The sequence below is a fragment of the Mesocricetus auratus genome, unplaced genomic scaffold (assembly GCF_017639785.1).
Source record: "Mesocricetus auratus isolate SY011 unplaced genomic scaffold, BCM_Maur_2.0 Super-Scaffold_6730, whole genome shotgun sequence".
Classification (NCBI taxonomy): domain Eukaryota; kingdom Metazoa; phylum Chordata; class Mammalia; order Rodentia; family Cricetidae; genus Mesocricetus; species Mesocricetus auratus.
Genome location: NW_024429184.1, coordinates 17473654 through 17489184, shown reverse-complemented (window position 1 = coordinate 17489184; position 15531 = coordinate 17473654). Strand labels below are relative to the sequence as shown.

The following is a 15531-nucleotide window of genomic DNA, read 5'->3' as shown; positions in this document are numbered from 1 at the left end:
CTTTAGAGCCCTCTTTGCCTGCCCCCAAATCAGGTCTCCCCTGTAGTGCAGGGTGGCTTAAACTCAGTTTTGTCACCTCAGCTTCTGATTGCTATGACTATAATAAGAATGTACCCATTCAGTTTTATTGCATGCACATTACACTGGCATAAATGATCATGTTTACTTTTATTTTGTGTTAACATATGACTTAAGTCCAGAATGTCATATTCTAGAATGGTCGTTATATAGTTGGTGATATGTAAGTTCCACCTTTCTGTGATAAGTGGTATTAAACAAGTTGCACAAAATGTGAGCTGTTATTTCTGCCTTGGAGTTTCAGGAAATCCTTGTGATCCGATCTGATTTTGGAGATAGTTTGCCGCCATCTAGTGGCCGTGGTCTAACTCAGTATAAAAATGTTAATGGAGACAAATCTAGCTGGCTAAGACTTCTAGGCATTGGCAGCGATTTTATGTGAAGTTTGTTGATGCCAGGTTCTTTGTCACAATCCTGGAGGATTGGGCCAGGAAAATACTGAAGATGAAAAAGGCCTTTTCTCTTCCTCTTGCTTTCGAAGACAGATTTTGTTTCCAGGCGTTGACTTTGTGAGAAGTGAGAATTGGAGTGAAGGCAGGTAGAAGTGTTAACTATTCAGCTAGAGAGTTTACTTTGTATTTAAAAATTGGGAGGCTGGGGGCCTTGGAGAGATGGCTCAGGGTTAAGAGCACTTGGCTTTTGAAGAGGACCTTGGTTCAGTTCCCAGCACCATGTGGAGGCTCACAACCACGTGTAACTCCCAATTCCATTCCGGAACACTTGGCTGTAACAACAGTTACAGAGGATATGACACCCTCTTTTGGCTTTCATAGCTACCAGGCATCAGGTGCATACATAAACATTCAGGAGAATTGCTTACATACATTAATTGAATAAATATATAAAATATTATAAATATATAAATATGTATTATAAATATATAAAGCATGGGGGAGAGGGAGCAGGGAGAAAGAGAGGGGAAGAAGAGGAGGGGAGAGGAGGACATGGGGGAGCAGGAAGATTGAGTAGGGGGAAGAATAGAGGAGAGCAGGATGAGAGATACCATAATAGAGGGAGCCATTCTAGGTTTGAGGAGAGATCTGGCACTAGTGAGATGACACCAACTAACAATCTAAGCAGTAGCGGAGAGGCTACCTTAAATGACCTCCCCTGAAAATGAGATTGACAACTACCTTATATGCCATCCTAGAGCCTTCATCCAATGGCTGATGGAAGCAGAGGCAGACACCCACAGCTAAACACTGCACTGAACTCCTGGAACCCAGTTGCAGAGAGGGAGGAGTGATGAGCAAAGGGGGGTAAGACTTGGCGGGTGAAACCCACAGAAACAGCTGGCCTGAACAAGGAGGAGCTCATGGACCCCAGACTGATGACTGAGAGGCCAGCATGGGACTGATCCAGACCCCCTGAACGTGGGTGTCAGTGAGGAGGCCTCAGTATTCTTTGGGAGCCCATTCCACATGGAGGGATGCTGTCTCCACCTGGACACATGGGGGAGGGCCTAGGCCCTGCCCCGGATCATATGACAGACTTTCTAGATCCCCCATAAAGGACCTCACCCTCCTTGGAGAGTGGAGTGGGGATTGAGGGAGGGGCTGGGAGAGGGTTGAAGGAGCAGGAGGGGAAGGCAGGGAGAGGGACCTGGGATTGACATGTGAAGCAAACTTGTTTCTAATTTAAATTAAATTAAAAAAAAAAAAAGGGATCTGAGGATATAGCTTAATGGTAGAGCACTTGCCCAGCATGTATGAAACCTTTGGGTAAATCTCCAATACCACTCCAAAATTAATTTATTTCTTCAAATTAGCATATGAATGGTGTGTGCATGAGTGTGTGTGTGTGTGTGTGTGTGTGTGTGTGTGTGTGTGTGTTGTACTGGGACTCTACCCCAGGATTTCACATGTACCAAATGCTCAAACTACAGACAAATTACAGGTGTGTGTCACTGTCACCAACTTGGAAGACAGCATTTAAAAAATATTTATGTATGTATTTTATGAGTATGAGTGCTTTATCTGCATGCTAGAAGAGGACATTGACCCTGTTATTGGTGGTTGGGAGCTGCTATGTAGTTGCTGCGAATTGAACTCAGGACCTCAGAGAGAGAGAGAGAGGGAGAGGGAGAGGAAGGAGAGGGAGAGGAGAGGAGACTGGGATTGAACTCTGCACATGCGAGGCAAATGCTGTGCTAATGAACTATGCTTTCAGTGTTTTAAAAAGCACTTTAACACTTTTTTAAAGATTATTTCTTTTACCTGTGGTTCTGTGTGCCTGAGTGTGTGTGTATGTGCATCACATGTACACAGGTGCTCATGGAGGCCAGAATAGGGCATAAGGTGTCCTGGACCTTGAGTTGTGGATGATTCTGAGCCTCCTGGGTGTGAGTGCTAGGAACCAAGTTCTCTGTCAGAACAGCACTTGCTCACTTTGTTTTGAGTCAAGGTCTCTCTCTACCCAGGCTGGCCTTAATGTAGCAGGCTTTCTCCTGCTGCCAAGCAAGTCATGCCAGGAGACTTATTACTAGTTATGAATGTTCAGCCTTAGTTTAGGCTTGTTCTGGCTAGCTTTTTAATTTAAATTAACCTATTTCTCTTCATCTATGTTTTGCCTCAGGGTGTTTAACCTTTTACTCCTTGTGTATGTCCTACTTCCCTGCTTCCTCTGTGCCTGGCTGGCTGGCGGCTGCCTGGCCCTGGGCATCTCTCTTTTTGCCCTCTTCTTCCTACTTATTCTCTCTGCCCACCAGCCCCCACCTATCCCTCTGCTGCCTAGCTATTGGCCATTCAGCTTTTTATTAGACCAATCAGGTGCCTTGCTTAGGCAGGCAAGGTGAAACAACAACACATCTTTACATAGTTAAACAAATGCAGCATAAACAGATGTAACACACCTTTACATAGTTACAGTAACATTCCACAACATAAACAAATGCAACACATCTTTGCTTATTTAAACAAATATTTCACAACAGGTCTTGAATTTTTTTTTTAAATTATGTATAGGCCTAGTGTTGTTGGTGAATATCCTTAATCCCAGCCCTAGGGAGGGGGAGGCAGAGGGATCTCTGTGACTTCAAGGCCAGTCTGGTCTTTGGAGCTAGTTCCAGGCCAGGTAAGGATACACAAAGAAACCCTGTTTCAAAATGCCAAAATTATGTATTTGTGGTGAGTATATGCATAGGGGTGCCAGTGCCATGGAGGCTAAAGGTGTTGAACCCCCTGGAGCTGGGGTTATGGGTGATTATGAGCTGCCTGACAATGCTGGAAAACAAACTTGAATTCTCTACAAGAGAATTTCACTTTTTATTTTATTTATTTATTTGTTTTTATTTTTGCTTTTCAAGACCGCTTTATTCCATGGATCCCTGGCTGTTCTGGAATTCACTCCATAGATCAGGCTGGCCCTGAACTCAAGGTTGCTCTTCCTCAGCTTCCCTGATTATGGTTTACAGGTGTGTTCTACTAAGGCAGTTATTTTAAGAACGCAGATAGCACATATGCTATGGTGGCATAAGTCTTTAGTTGCAGCATTCTGAGGTAGAGGCAGGAGGACCTCTTGAGTTCCAGGCCAGCCTGGTCTATGTTGTTTTGCTGAATGTTTGCTCTCACCAATATTCCAGACTGTTACTAATGTTTACCTTGAACCAAGGGGTGATAGAGTAGCAGGGCAGTGGTGGCGCATGCTTTTAATCCCAGCACTCGAAAACAGAGGCAGGTGGATCTCTGTGAGTTCGAGGCCAGCCTGGTCTACAGAGCAAGCTCCGGGACAGCTCCAAAACAATACAGAGAAACCCTGTCTAGAAAAACAAACAACAAACAAAAAAGAGTGATGGAGGAACAATCAGCTGACCCTGTATCTTCCTTCTTCCCAGATCAAGAAGGACTGCATCTCTCTAAGCCTCTCCCTACTACTTCCTGTGCCCTCTCCCATCTCAGTCCTCCAGAGCCTCGTTGACTCCATCCTCTGATTTAAAGTAAACTTTATTGGCAGTCTGGGTGTGTTATTGTCAACAAGTATCCTGAAAAATGTAGAGACCCTGTCTCAAAAAACTAAATATAAATGCTTTTTAAGAAGCTACATTTTTCATTTTTTAAACAATTTGTGTGGATATGCATGTGCATATGCATGACTATGATATACAAGTGTGGGTCAGAGAACAATGATGGAAATTAATGAATCGGTTCCAGGAGTTGAATCAGGTCACCAGGCTTGGTGGCAGGGACCTTTTTCTACCAAGCAATCCATTGATGGAGTGGGGGGTTGGAGGGTGAGGGTCTGGAGAGTTGACACAGTGGTTAAGAGCACTTGTACTTGTAGAGGACCCACAACATCTGTGACTAGTCCTAGACTATCTGGTCATGTGTGTGGTGCCCTGACAGAGCAGGCAGAGGGGGGCAAGTGCATTTATTTCATCCTGGTCCTCAGTGTGAGTTCCAGGCCAGGTAAGACTAAGTAGTGAGACCCTGTCTTAAAAGAAAGCAGATGTTTTCCCAGAGCAGACACACCCAGATGTTGGCGGACCCTTTATATTTAAAAATTTAAGGCTCACTGCTCAGACTCACTTTAGAATATTTGTCCTGCCTCTTAGTTTCAGACTCTTAAAAACATCCTGACTTTGTTTTTGGTGTTTGTTGTTGCTTTGAGGCAGGGTCTCACTCTGTAGCCCAGACTGTCGTGGAATTTTCTGTGTAGTTCAGGCTGGCCCCAGACTTGTGCCCCCTCCCTCAAGTGCTGGGATTTAGGTGTATGTAACCATATCCAGTGACAATACCTTGTTAAAGGTACACACAAATGTAATTCATGTGAAGTATTAAAATGGACTCAAAACTTTCTAAGACTGGGGTGGACTCTTGGTACTAGTTTCTTCCTTTATTACATCCTTCTTTGGAAATTATACTGGAACTGTGATTTTGTTTCCATTAAGTAGCTAAAGGTAAAAGTTTAGGTCTTTGTGTAACACTAGGATCTTTGAGACCGCTTTTTAGGCCACTCTACTGAATGGTTTTTGGATTCAGATAAGTACCATTTGGTTGTCTAAATCTTGACTTAATATTGAGCACATAATTTTTGAGGCTTTGTAAGTCCCTCCCTCCCTCCCTCCCTCTCTCCCTCCCCCCCCCCACCATGGCTGTCCTGAACTCAAAATTTGTTTCATTGGAAATAAAAGCCTTTTTCCTCTGACATCTTAGCCTTTGGTATAACTCTGAATTGCATTACCTTCCTCTTTTGTCTGATAACTTAAGGTTCTTTGCCCTCACTGTCCATTATGTAGCCCTGTGTGGCCGTGAAGTTGGGGGAATCATTCTGTTCCTGATTCTAAAATGCTGGGATTGTAGCATATACCATCATGCCCAGCCAGTTCTCTTTTTTTGCAGAGCTAGGGTTAGAACACAGGACCTTGTGCCAGAGTCACCCTCATCCCGTCTTCTGACATCAAGTACCTTTTTGGAAGGTGATGATCCCACGTGATAGTGGGTAGGCATATATTCTGTACCTTCATTCTCTGCAGCTCCAGTTAAAAGCATTGGCAGCAACAGCCTTTTCATTTGTTCCTTCTTGAATTTACATGTATTGGAAATCAGAATAATAACAAATATGTAGTTATATAACATCAGGTTTCTAGATTTTGCTTGTCTGATATAGGATTTTCTTTTTGGGGATAGTATGGTAAAAAAGAACATTTATTACCTTGTTACATTTAACATCTATTCTTCAGTAATTAGGTAATGTTAGGTAACAGGTTCTAATTTAATCCTTTGCCAGTTTAATGAGAATTTCTTTTCTGTATCCTAGAAAATGCTACTTTTCTAATGAGATGGTGTATTTGAACTTTATTACTATTGGAATGTAATACATAGATTGGTAAACGGTTGTTATATTTACTGTTTCTTTGGATAAATTTTGAAGAGTTAGAGATTTCTTGTTTTTTCTCTTTTGCCACTGCTACTATTTTCTGGTTAATCTAATTCTCTTCGATTGTCATTCCTAACTCCTGCCTGGGAGTCTGGGTCTAGAGTCTGATTCTAGTCAGGTACACAGGGTAGTGTGTGGGCATGCCACTGTTTGTTCTTTTCTTACTGTGGTAGACTTGATGTGCATTTCCTTTTGCCTGGCGACTTTTTTTCTGTGCACTCATTAATTCCCACTGGCATACACGAGGAAAATTACATTAAAAAATTGCTGGTGCACTGTGTGAAGAGGTTCTTCCCATGTGCCTTTTTCAAATTTTCAGCCTATGAACAGGCTGGTAAGTAGTGGACTTCATTCTTCTTTTTGGCTCCTTCATTCAGGTACTTTGCTGTAAGTGGCTTTTTGTACTTATGTCTTACATTATAACATTATTTTCTTTATAGTGTTTGCTTTCTTTTGTCAGGATTATTCTATGTAGCCTGAGCTGGCCTTGACTTTGGCAATCCTCCTGTTTGGCCTCCCAATTGTTGGGATTACAAGTGTGTACCAATGTGCCAAGTTTGTTTTTGAGATAGGATGTTATTTCATTTCCTTGACTTCCTCTGAACTCTCCATCCTTCTTTTCCACCCCCAAAATACTGTTATTGTGGGCATGTGCCAGTACAGCCACCTGGTTCATAGGCTTAAGTGTTTAAATATTTTGCTTCTGTTGTTATTTTTAAATACCTTATTCTTTCTGGATTTTAGTATTCTTACTTTCACCTTTTGGTACTTTATTAGCTTATAGAATTTTAGTTGACTTTTTGGTGTTGGTTTGTGTCCAGCTACTCTGCTGAATTATTTCTATCAAATGTGTGATGTATATATATGAAAAAAACCAGACATTTTACTTCTCATTAATTTGATTGCCATTATTTCTTGTTTGAGTGCTTTGGCTAAAGTTTCTTCTGGAGATATGTTGTAAGACAAGGGTAACAGTTTTTGGTTTTGTTCTTTTTTGGGGAAGTGGGGGTGGAATCTATTTAATGATCCTTTCCTCATTGGAGGCAGAGGGTCTCTGTGAGTTCAACACCAGCCAGGGCTGCATAGTGAGACACTGCTACAAAAACAAAACAGAAAGGAACTAACCTTTTCCACTGAATTAAAGAAATGTGACTCTGGACATGTGGGTATGTGTCTAAACACACATCTCTTACTTGCTTATCCTTATCCTTATAGCAGTCTTAATTACTGTGAAGTCTTGAAACAAAATATATATTGAGACTTATTATTGTTTCTCTTTTGTTTTATTGTTTGGTTAGTTTTTGAGACAGATAGTCATGGCTGTCCTGCAACTTGCTCTGTAGACCATGCTGGCCTCAAATTCATAGAGATGTGCTTCTTTGTGCCTCCTGAGTGCTGGGACTAAAGGTGTGTTTGTTTCTTATTTCAAAATAGTTTTGGCTTTTCTTTGTCTTTTGTATTTTCATGTGAAGTTCTTGTGTAACAGATGATCAGACAGGAGAGCTTTGAACATGCTAAGTAGCCACCAGACTACATCCCCACTAATTCATTTAAGTTTTAATATCAGTTTGTTAGTTGACTTTGCACTGTGTATGTATGTAATTTTATATGTGTGCAGTATATCTGTGCACCATGTGCATTCAGTGCATTCAGGCCAGAAGAGGGTATTGCACTGTCTGGGATGGTTCTGAGTTACTTTGTGATGTTAGGAATAGAACCTGGGTCCTCTGGAAGATCAGCTAGGGATTTTTTAACTGCTGAGCCGTCTCTCCAGCCTTCTTTGCTTGGGTTTTTTTCTTCTTACAGGTGTTGGGATTAAGTACACCCCCATGCCCATTGGGTATTGAACACACCAGTGCATGCTGGAGTGTGTGGGCATGAATGTGAGTGAGTGGGATTTCTGCATTGGAAAATGGACTTTTTAATGATAGTTGCTCAATCTGTATGGCTTTGTTTTTGTTTTTGTTTTGTTTTTCTAGAGAGGGTTTCTCTGTAGCTTTGAAGGCTGTCCTGAAACTCACTCAGTAGATCAGGCTGACCTCAAACTCACAAAGATCTGCCTGCCTCTGCCTCCTGACTGCTGGGATATAAGGTGTGTGCCCCCACCACCCGGCCAATCTATGTGTTTTATTTATCTCTGCATTTATTTAGGTCTTTATTTTAGAGACAGAGAGATTTGATATGTAGTTTAGACTTACTTTTTCTGTCTTAGTCTTTTGTGATAGGATTTCAGGCATTTGCTACCTCACTCATTTAAAAAATTTACCAGCAAGCATGATTGTGCATGCCTTTAACCCCAGCAGATGAAAAGGCAGGTGGATTTCTGTGAGTTCAAGCTCAACCTTGTTTACATAGGAAGAACCCAGGACTACATAGAGAGACTATGTCTAAAAAAACAAACAAAAAATTTCTCCTGGTGGCTGGAGAGATGGAGCAGTGGTTAAGAGCACTTGACTGCTATTACAAAGGCCCTGAGTTTGATTTCCAGCAACCACTTGGTGGCTCACAACCATCCCTAATGAGATCAGATCCCTTCTTCTGGTGTGCATGCAGACAGAGCACTCATACACATAAAATACATGAATAAATAAGTCTTTTAAAACATTTACCCATGACTGTTTGATAATCTCCATCATAAAATCCAAGTTATCCCTGTAGATTTATTCCTAGGCTTTAGGATTCCCATTCTGCAATGAGGGTGACCTTGAATTATGGATCCTCCTGCTTTAATCTCCTGTGTATTGGGATTAGGTAGGACATCAAGCCCACTGTGTGTGCACACACATGCACATTTGGGAGTGCATGTCCATGTGTGTGGGCACAAATTCTAGTATGTATATGTGTGTGTGAAGGTCAGAGGTCATGTCATGTCAGATGTCCTCTTTAATCCTGGCCACAGCCATATTACCTAGAATATGTCCAGGCTTACCTTAATTACCCTCCACCAAAATAATTGTTCCTAAAATAAAATAGGTATTTTTTACACTTACCTTGTTTTTAGCGATTTTACTAATTATTCATTTTGATATTCTTTTGAGTCTTGTACATTTTATAACATTCGTTTATGTGTGTTTCTGGTTCATTTGAGATAAGGGTCTTGTTTTGTAGCCCAGGCTGGCCTGGCCTGGTGCTCTAGATACTCCTGTCTCTTGCTTCTTGAGTGCCAAGATTACAGGCTCGTGCCACTGCACGTGGTTAATTATAGTCTTTGGAGTGTGGGAGTATGACGTGTCAGTTCTAGTGCCTTTTAGAAAAGAGTATCATTAAAAGATAATACTGGCATTTTTACATCATAAAATACATATTTTGTAACTGAAGTATATAGTTTTGCCAGACTCAGTAATTTTTGTACAGACTTTTGAAAGCAGGGGTTGCTTCCAATATTGCTGTTGAGATATTTTACAAGTGTTTTTTTTCTTTTCTTTTCTTTTCTTTTTTTTTTTTTTTTTTTTTTTTTTTTGGTTTTTCGAGACAGGGTTTCTGTATTGTTTTGGAGGCTGTCCTGGAACTTGCTCTGTAGACCAGGCTGGCCTCGAACTCACAGAGATCCGCCTGCCTCTGCCTCCCGAGTGCTGGGATTAAAGGCGTGCGCCACCAACGCCCGACATATTTTTCTTTATGTATCAAAACAAAAACAACCCCCCCAAAATCTAACAACCCCCCCAAAAAACTTTCAATTCTCTTGCTTCTGCCTCCCTAGTGTCAGGAATATAGTTATGCCTACCTTCTTAATGGAATGAAAAACCTTGTTATTGCATTTTAATTTGTATGTTATGGTTCTTGTGTGGAGGTCAGAGGACAACATGCAGGAATTGATTTTCTTGTATATCACTTGTGTCCTGGGATGGACCTTAGGTTGTCAGACTTGGTGGCAAGTGTGAGTAACCAGTAAGTCACCTCCCTGACCCTCCGGAATCTTACAAATTTCACAAAGATACTCCCTTTGGATCTTTTCCCCTTCCAGCTGTTGTTTTGCTTTAGCAGAAAATGCATTACTGTGATAATTTTCATTTTTACTTTTTTTTTTTCCCTTCTGAGACAGGGTCTCTTTAAGTAGTTGTAGAACTATATAGACCAGGCGGGCCTCGAACTCACAGAGAATTGCCTGCCTCTGCCATGCTTGGCTTTTACTTTGTTTTTAATCTTCAACTATAATGAATGTTAAGTTTCCTAGATTGTTCTTTTAATGAAAACTTTCTCCTCTTTACAATTTCATTTTTAAAAATCTTTTAAATTTCTTACTTAATAATTTGTATGTGTACAGATATTTTGCCTGTATGTCTGACTGTGCACCACAATGTATGCAATGCAGTGCCACAGAGGCCAGAAGAAGCCGTTGGATCCCCTGGTACTAGAATTACAGACAATTGTAAATTGCCATGTAGTTGCTGGGAATCAAACCTGGATTGTGGGAGAGTAGCCAGTGCTGTCAACTAACTGCAGAACCATCTTCCCAGCCCCTAATTGCATTTTGTTTGTTTGTTCATTTCATTCATTCATTCATTTTGGTTTTTCTAGACAAGGTTTCTTTGTGTAGCACTGGCTGTCCTGGTACTAGCTGGTAGACCAGGCTGGCCTCAAGATCTACATACCTGTGCCTCCCAAGTGCTGGATTAAAAGCAAGAGCCACTTTACCTAAAGTTTTTGTTTTAAGTGTGTATATACACATGTGTTTGTTTTATACTTTGATACATATATATAATATTATATATATTTATTTTATAAATAAATTGAAGCTTAGTGAGGAATGTGCTGCACACCTCTTGAAAGGCACAGACAGGTAGATCTTTGTGAGTTCCAGGCTAGCCAGAGCTACTATGATGCCCTGTCTTTTAAAAAAAAAAAAAACGAGAGATTTAAATAATAGGACTAATAAATTGTGTCAGTGCCCAAACAGCCTCTGTTCCATTGTTTTACCATTTTTCTTCTTGTTTCTATTGCTGTGAAAAGACACCGTGGCCATGCAACTCTTATAAAGGAAGACATTTAATTGAAGTGGCAGATTACAGCTCAGAGGTTCATCCCAATATCATCATGGTGGGAGCATGATCAGAAGTCAGCAGGAAGGGTACTCAGTGTCACATGGGGTGGGGAGTGAGGGGTAAAGCCCACCCCGCAGTGACACGCTTCCTCCGACAAGGTCTCACCTAATAGCACCACTCCCTTTGGGGGCCATTTTCTTGCCAACCACCCCATTCCTACCTCTTCTCCCCTTACTTTGATGGAAATGGTTTGAGACACGTAATGCTTTCCTTTAGGATTTTAAACACCCATTATTTATTTATTTTTTATTTTATGTGTATGAGACTGGAGTAATGGGCAGTTGTGGACTTCCATGGAGGTGCTGGGAATCGAGCTCAGATCCTCTGCCAAGAAAATGCTCTTAACCATGGGGCCATTTCTTCTCTTTCCCCAATAGTAAAATTTAAAAAAAATTTAAAATCTTTTGTAAATTTAGCTAGGATTTTAATTTCAAACGATTGATTGTTCCCCTCAACCGTCTCTCTGTATTTTATGTCTTACATAATTATATTTTTAATTATTATTTTATATACTACATATAAAGTGTAATTTTTAAGTTATTTATGTATGTGCTTGTGTGCATGCATGTCACAATGCATGCATGCAGTCAAAGGACAACTTAATGAGAGTTGGTTCTCTCCTGCCATGTGGACTCAGACATAGGTTGTCAGGTTTGGTGGCAATTGCCTTTACCCATTGAACCATCTGACTGATACAGTTTTCATTTAACATTTAATGTGCTCGTTGTATTTGCTAGCTTGCCTAGTGACTTTAACCTCATTTTCTAAAGTCTGTTCTCTTTCATGTGTGGCCAATGAATTCAGATTAATGTATGCTAATAATTGTATAGAGATAGCTTTCATTTACTTGGGATTTGTATAGCGAGTTTGTGTGTGTTAGGGAATGCCTTTAACATTACAGCATGGCCTTAGGCTTCACTTCCTGATTGCACAGGGAGCAGTGTGGGCTCTCTGGTCTTTGTTAGGCATGCACATGTACATACACAAGACCCACGGCAAAGACATGGTCTTCTCACAGCCTAGTTTCTCCTTTCAAGTGGTTTTGGGTTTTGTTGATATGTATGTGTGTGTTTCTTCTCTCTGCCTAGGGTACTTCTGAACTTAAATAATTTTAGGCCATTGTTTTCAACAAAAGCTGTAAGTGGAACTGTTTGCATGATGTCCCTCCTTCAAATCAGATGCAATAGACATCTCTCTGCAAGTGGAGTTTTTTAGACACAACTTGAAATAACCACAGTTCTTAGGGGTGGGAGGTGGGATGTCATAGGGTTAGCAAGTTTCAGTTCTCTCGGTGCCTGCCAGCTTGCTGACTTGTACTCCCCTACCCATATCCAACCCTCCCTGTGTTTGTAGGGTGAATCTGTAAAATACTTGTTTTAAGCTTTCAGCATCAGCAGGTTGAACTAGATTGAGTTAAACCATGACACTTGTTCTTACAAAGCCCTGCCACTTTTGTGAGTAGCCTCTGAAAATGATGCACACTTTTGGTCTTTTAACTTTTTTCTTTTTTGACAGTGTCATGAGGCAGGTGCCTTCTTTTTAGGATTGGGGGAGTAGGGAAAGAGCATTTGTTCAATGAAAAGAACCACTGACAGGAAATGACATCAGAATGTCAACGTTATTGTTGCTGAGTGAGGAAAGAATATTTGCATTGTCAATAAAAAGGAAAAGTATATTTGTTCTGTTATTTATTAGGAAACCATATTGCTTTGCTTGCCACAAAAGTAGTGGTAGCCGAGGATGAGGACTAGCTCAGTTGAAGCTGCACATCTGGGTCTGTGGGGCCCTCTGCATGGGGACAGCACAGCCCCAGTATCTGGCACATCTTACCTTTCATTCCTGTAATATCTGCGAATCTGGGTAATTTAACAAAGACATAAATACTGGATGACATACTAAAAGAGCATTCTAATAACCCAGTACTGTAGAAGACTTCTCAGTAGCCTGATTCTTAGAAACAAAATTTGTTTCTTTGGTATACAATAGTGTGAATTATTAGGCAAATGAATAACTTGTCTCATTTATTAGCATTATCTTTTTTTTTTCTTTCCAGGCACATATTAAATTTCCTATTGACTACCCTTATTCACCACCTACCTTCAGATTCTTGACCAAAATGTGGCACCCCAACATTTATGAGGTAAGAAACATCTGTCATAACTTTCTCTGTGGACTTTTCAGATTAGGTCTTTAAAAAGAGACTAGGGATTTACCAGTCAAGACCCCGAGTTTGATGTCACACTACACAAAAAAGTAGTTTGGGCTGGAGGGTGTAGTTTAGTGGTAGAGCATTTGTGCACAAGAATCTAGGTTCAGTCACAACACCAAACCCGCCCCCCCTAAAATAGACTATATCTCAGTAAATTGTGTTTTTCTGTAATCACAGAGAAATATTCATGATTTCATACTTACTCTATATCTATAGTCTCTGGTTTAACTATTTAAAATCAAGGGTACTTTTATTATATAGTAATTATATTCCAGTTAAAGATTGAAGCGTTAGTAAGACTTTGCAGCTCATTGCTAAGATTATAATGCACACATGTTAACATTTGCATTTAAAAAATCTAGTAAAGTCATATAAATTTATTTGTGTACCTATCCTCTAACTTTACAGCAAGGTCACCTGTTGCTATGGTTAGAGACTCAGCTTTGGGGGGAGGATTTATCCTACTACATTTGGACTGGCCTCCTTGCAGGAGTTAACCGCTGTGCATTTGAGAGCCTCTTGGAGTAAATCCAAGGTGAGGTTCTGTTGGACAAGTCAGTGTGCCTGCAGGGAGCTTTTCTAGTAGAACTGTTGGTTGAAACATGAAAAAACATATTTAGCTTTGGGCTAAATTATGACAATACTGGAGTAATGCATTAGCCTAGTAGAACAGCCTTCTTATTTTTCACAGTTGCCTTTTCTTTTTTATTTATGCTTATTTCAGACCAGCTCTCGTAGTGTATCCAATTTGTAGCCTCCCAAGTGGGGTTCCAGACATGCACAGTTTTTGTTTTCTTCCACACAGGCAAACATGATGAAAAGGTGATGCGTGCTGTCCTACCTCCTACCTCCTCCTCTTCTAGTGTTTAACATAATCATGGTGTTAAGAACAGCAGTGGGGCTGGCGAGATGGCTCAGTGAGTGAAGGAGCTTACCGCCAAGCCTGGCAGCGTTCTAGAACTCACACTGGTGGAAGCAGAGAACTGAGTCTAAAGTTGTTCTCTGGTCTCTACACATACCATGGCACTTTCAGCCCCCTTCCCAATAAATAATACATGTCAACAAAAACAGTCCAAGATGGAGTCAGCATTGTGGCACATACCTGTAATCCCAAGTAGAGGCAGGTGGATCTCTGAGTTCAAGGACAGCCAGGGCTATGCAGAGAAAACCTCTTTCAAAGTAAATCCCCCCCTCAGAAAAGAACTAGTTTACTAGTTATTGCTCAAAAGATGTAAACTTTACTGTAGTATTTGTGAATTTAATTATCTAAAAAACACCATGTTTGTGAAACTAGTAAAGATGAAGGAGAAACTTGTAGACTAAAAGAATTAGTTCGGACAGTTAAGAGAGCATAAGCCTGGTGGTGGTGGCGGCACACATTTTTAATGCCAACACTCAGGGGTTAGAGACAGGCAGATCTCTGTGAGTTTAAGGCCAGCCTGCTCTACAGAGTGAGTTCCAAACAGACAGGCAGCCAGGACTTTACACAGAGAAACCCTGCCCCCCCCCCCAAATTAAAAAGTACATAAGATCTAAGTTGAGTTTCTGTCATTTTTGTTTGGCTCTCGAAACCTACTATAACTCTAGCTCCTGGGAGCTGACACATCTAGCCTCTGCAGGAATCTACAGGAATCTTCATGGATATACCCACCCCTGCATATATGCAATTGAAAATAAAACCTTTAAATAAAAAATTAATTTAATATGGATTTTCCATCAGCAATGGAGCCAGTTCTGGAACTCGCTCTGTAGACCAGACTGGCCTTGAACTCACAGAGATTCATCTGCCTCTGCCTCCCGAGTGCTGCTGGGACTAAAGGCGGGCACCTCTACTGCCCAGCTAGCAGGTTTTCCTGTTACATGGTTTAGTGCACTCAGAAGTATACAACTAGAATCCTGTTGTTTCATAAACACTATTGTATTCATACAAATGATTACAAACCTGACAGATAGGATGACTCAAGTAAAACATTACTGTTGGTTACTCCTACCAGCAAATTTAAAGGATATGGGAGATGGGCTGGAGAGATGGCTCAGCTATGAAAGGCTAGGCTCACAACCAAAAATAAAAGTATGCGGGAGAGCCTGGTGCCATGACAATAGCTACAGTCTAACCCTAGAGAGGCTGAGCCCAGGAGCTAAAGGCCAGCCTGGGGCTAAAACAAGCCAGGCAGATGCTGGATTGATAGTGGTTACATATAATTTTTAGAAATTATATTTGAATCCTGGAACTGGCAAGATAATTTTTTTTTGTTTACTTTCCCACTTTTTTCTACTTTCTCACTGCTTTCCTTCCCTCCTCATCTGCCCCCTTGCTGACGTGTCCAG

The 15531-nt window shown here is 40.9% G+C and overlaps 1 protein-coding gene across 2 annotated transcripts in view; it reads left to right on the top strand.

Annotated features, from left to right (window-relative positions):
* Ube2r2 (ubiquitin conjugating enzyme E2 R2) overlaps positions 1–15531 on the top strand; it is a 61008-nt gene that overhangs the window by 21263 nt on the left and 24214 nt on the right. The window contains exon 2 of one of the 2 annotated variants that reach the window (XM_005078854.4): positions 13048–13134. The exons of the other annotated variant lie outside the window; for it this stretch is intronic. Within the exon in view, the coding sequence (XP_005078911.1) occupies positions 13048–13134 (87 nt within the window). The remainder of the gene's footprint in view (positions 1–13047; positions 13135–15531) is intronic. 2 annotated transcript variants of the gene reach the window in all.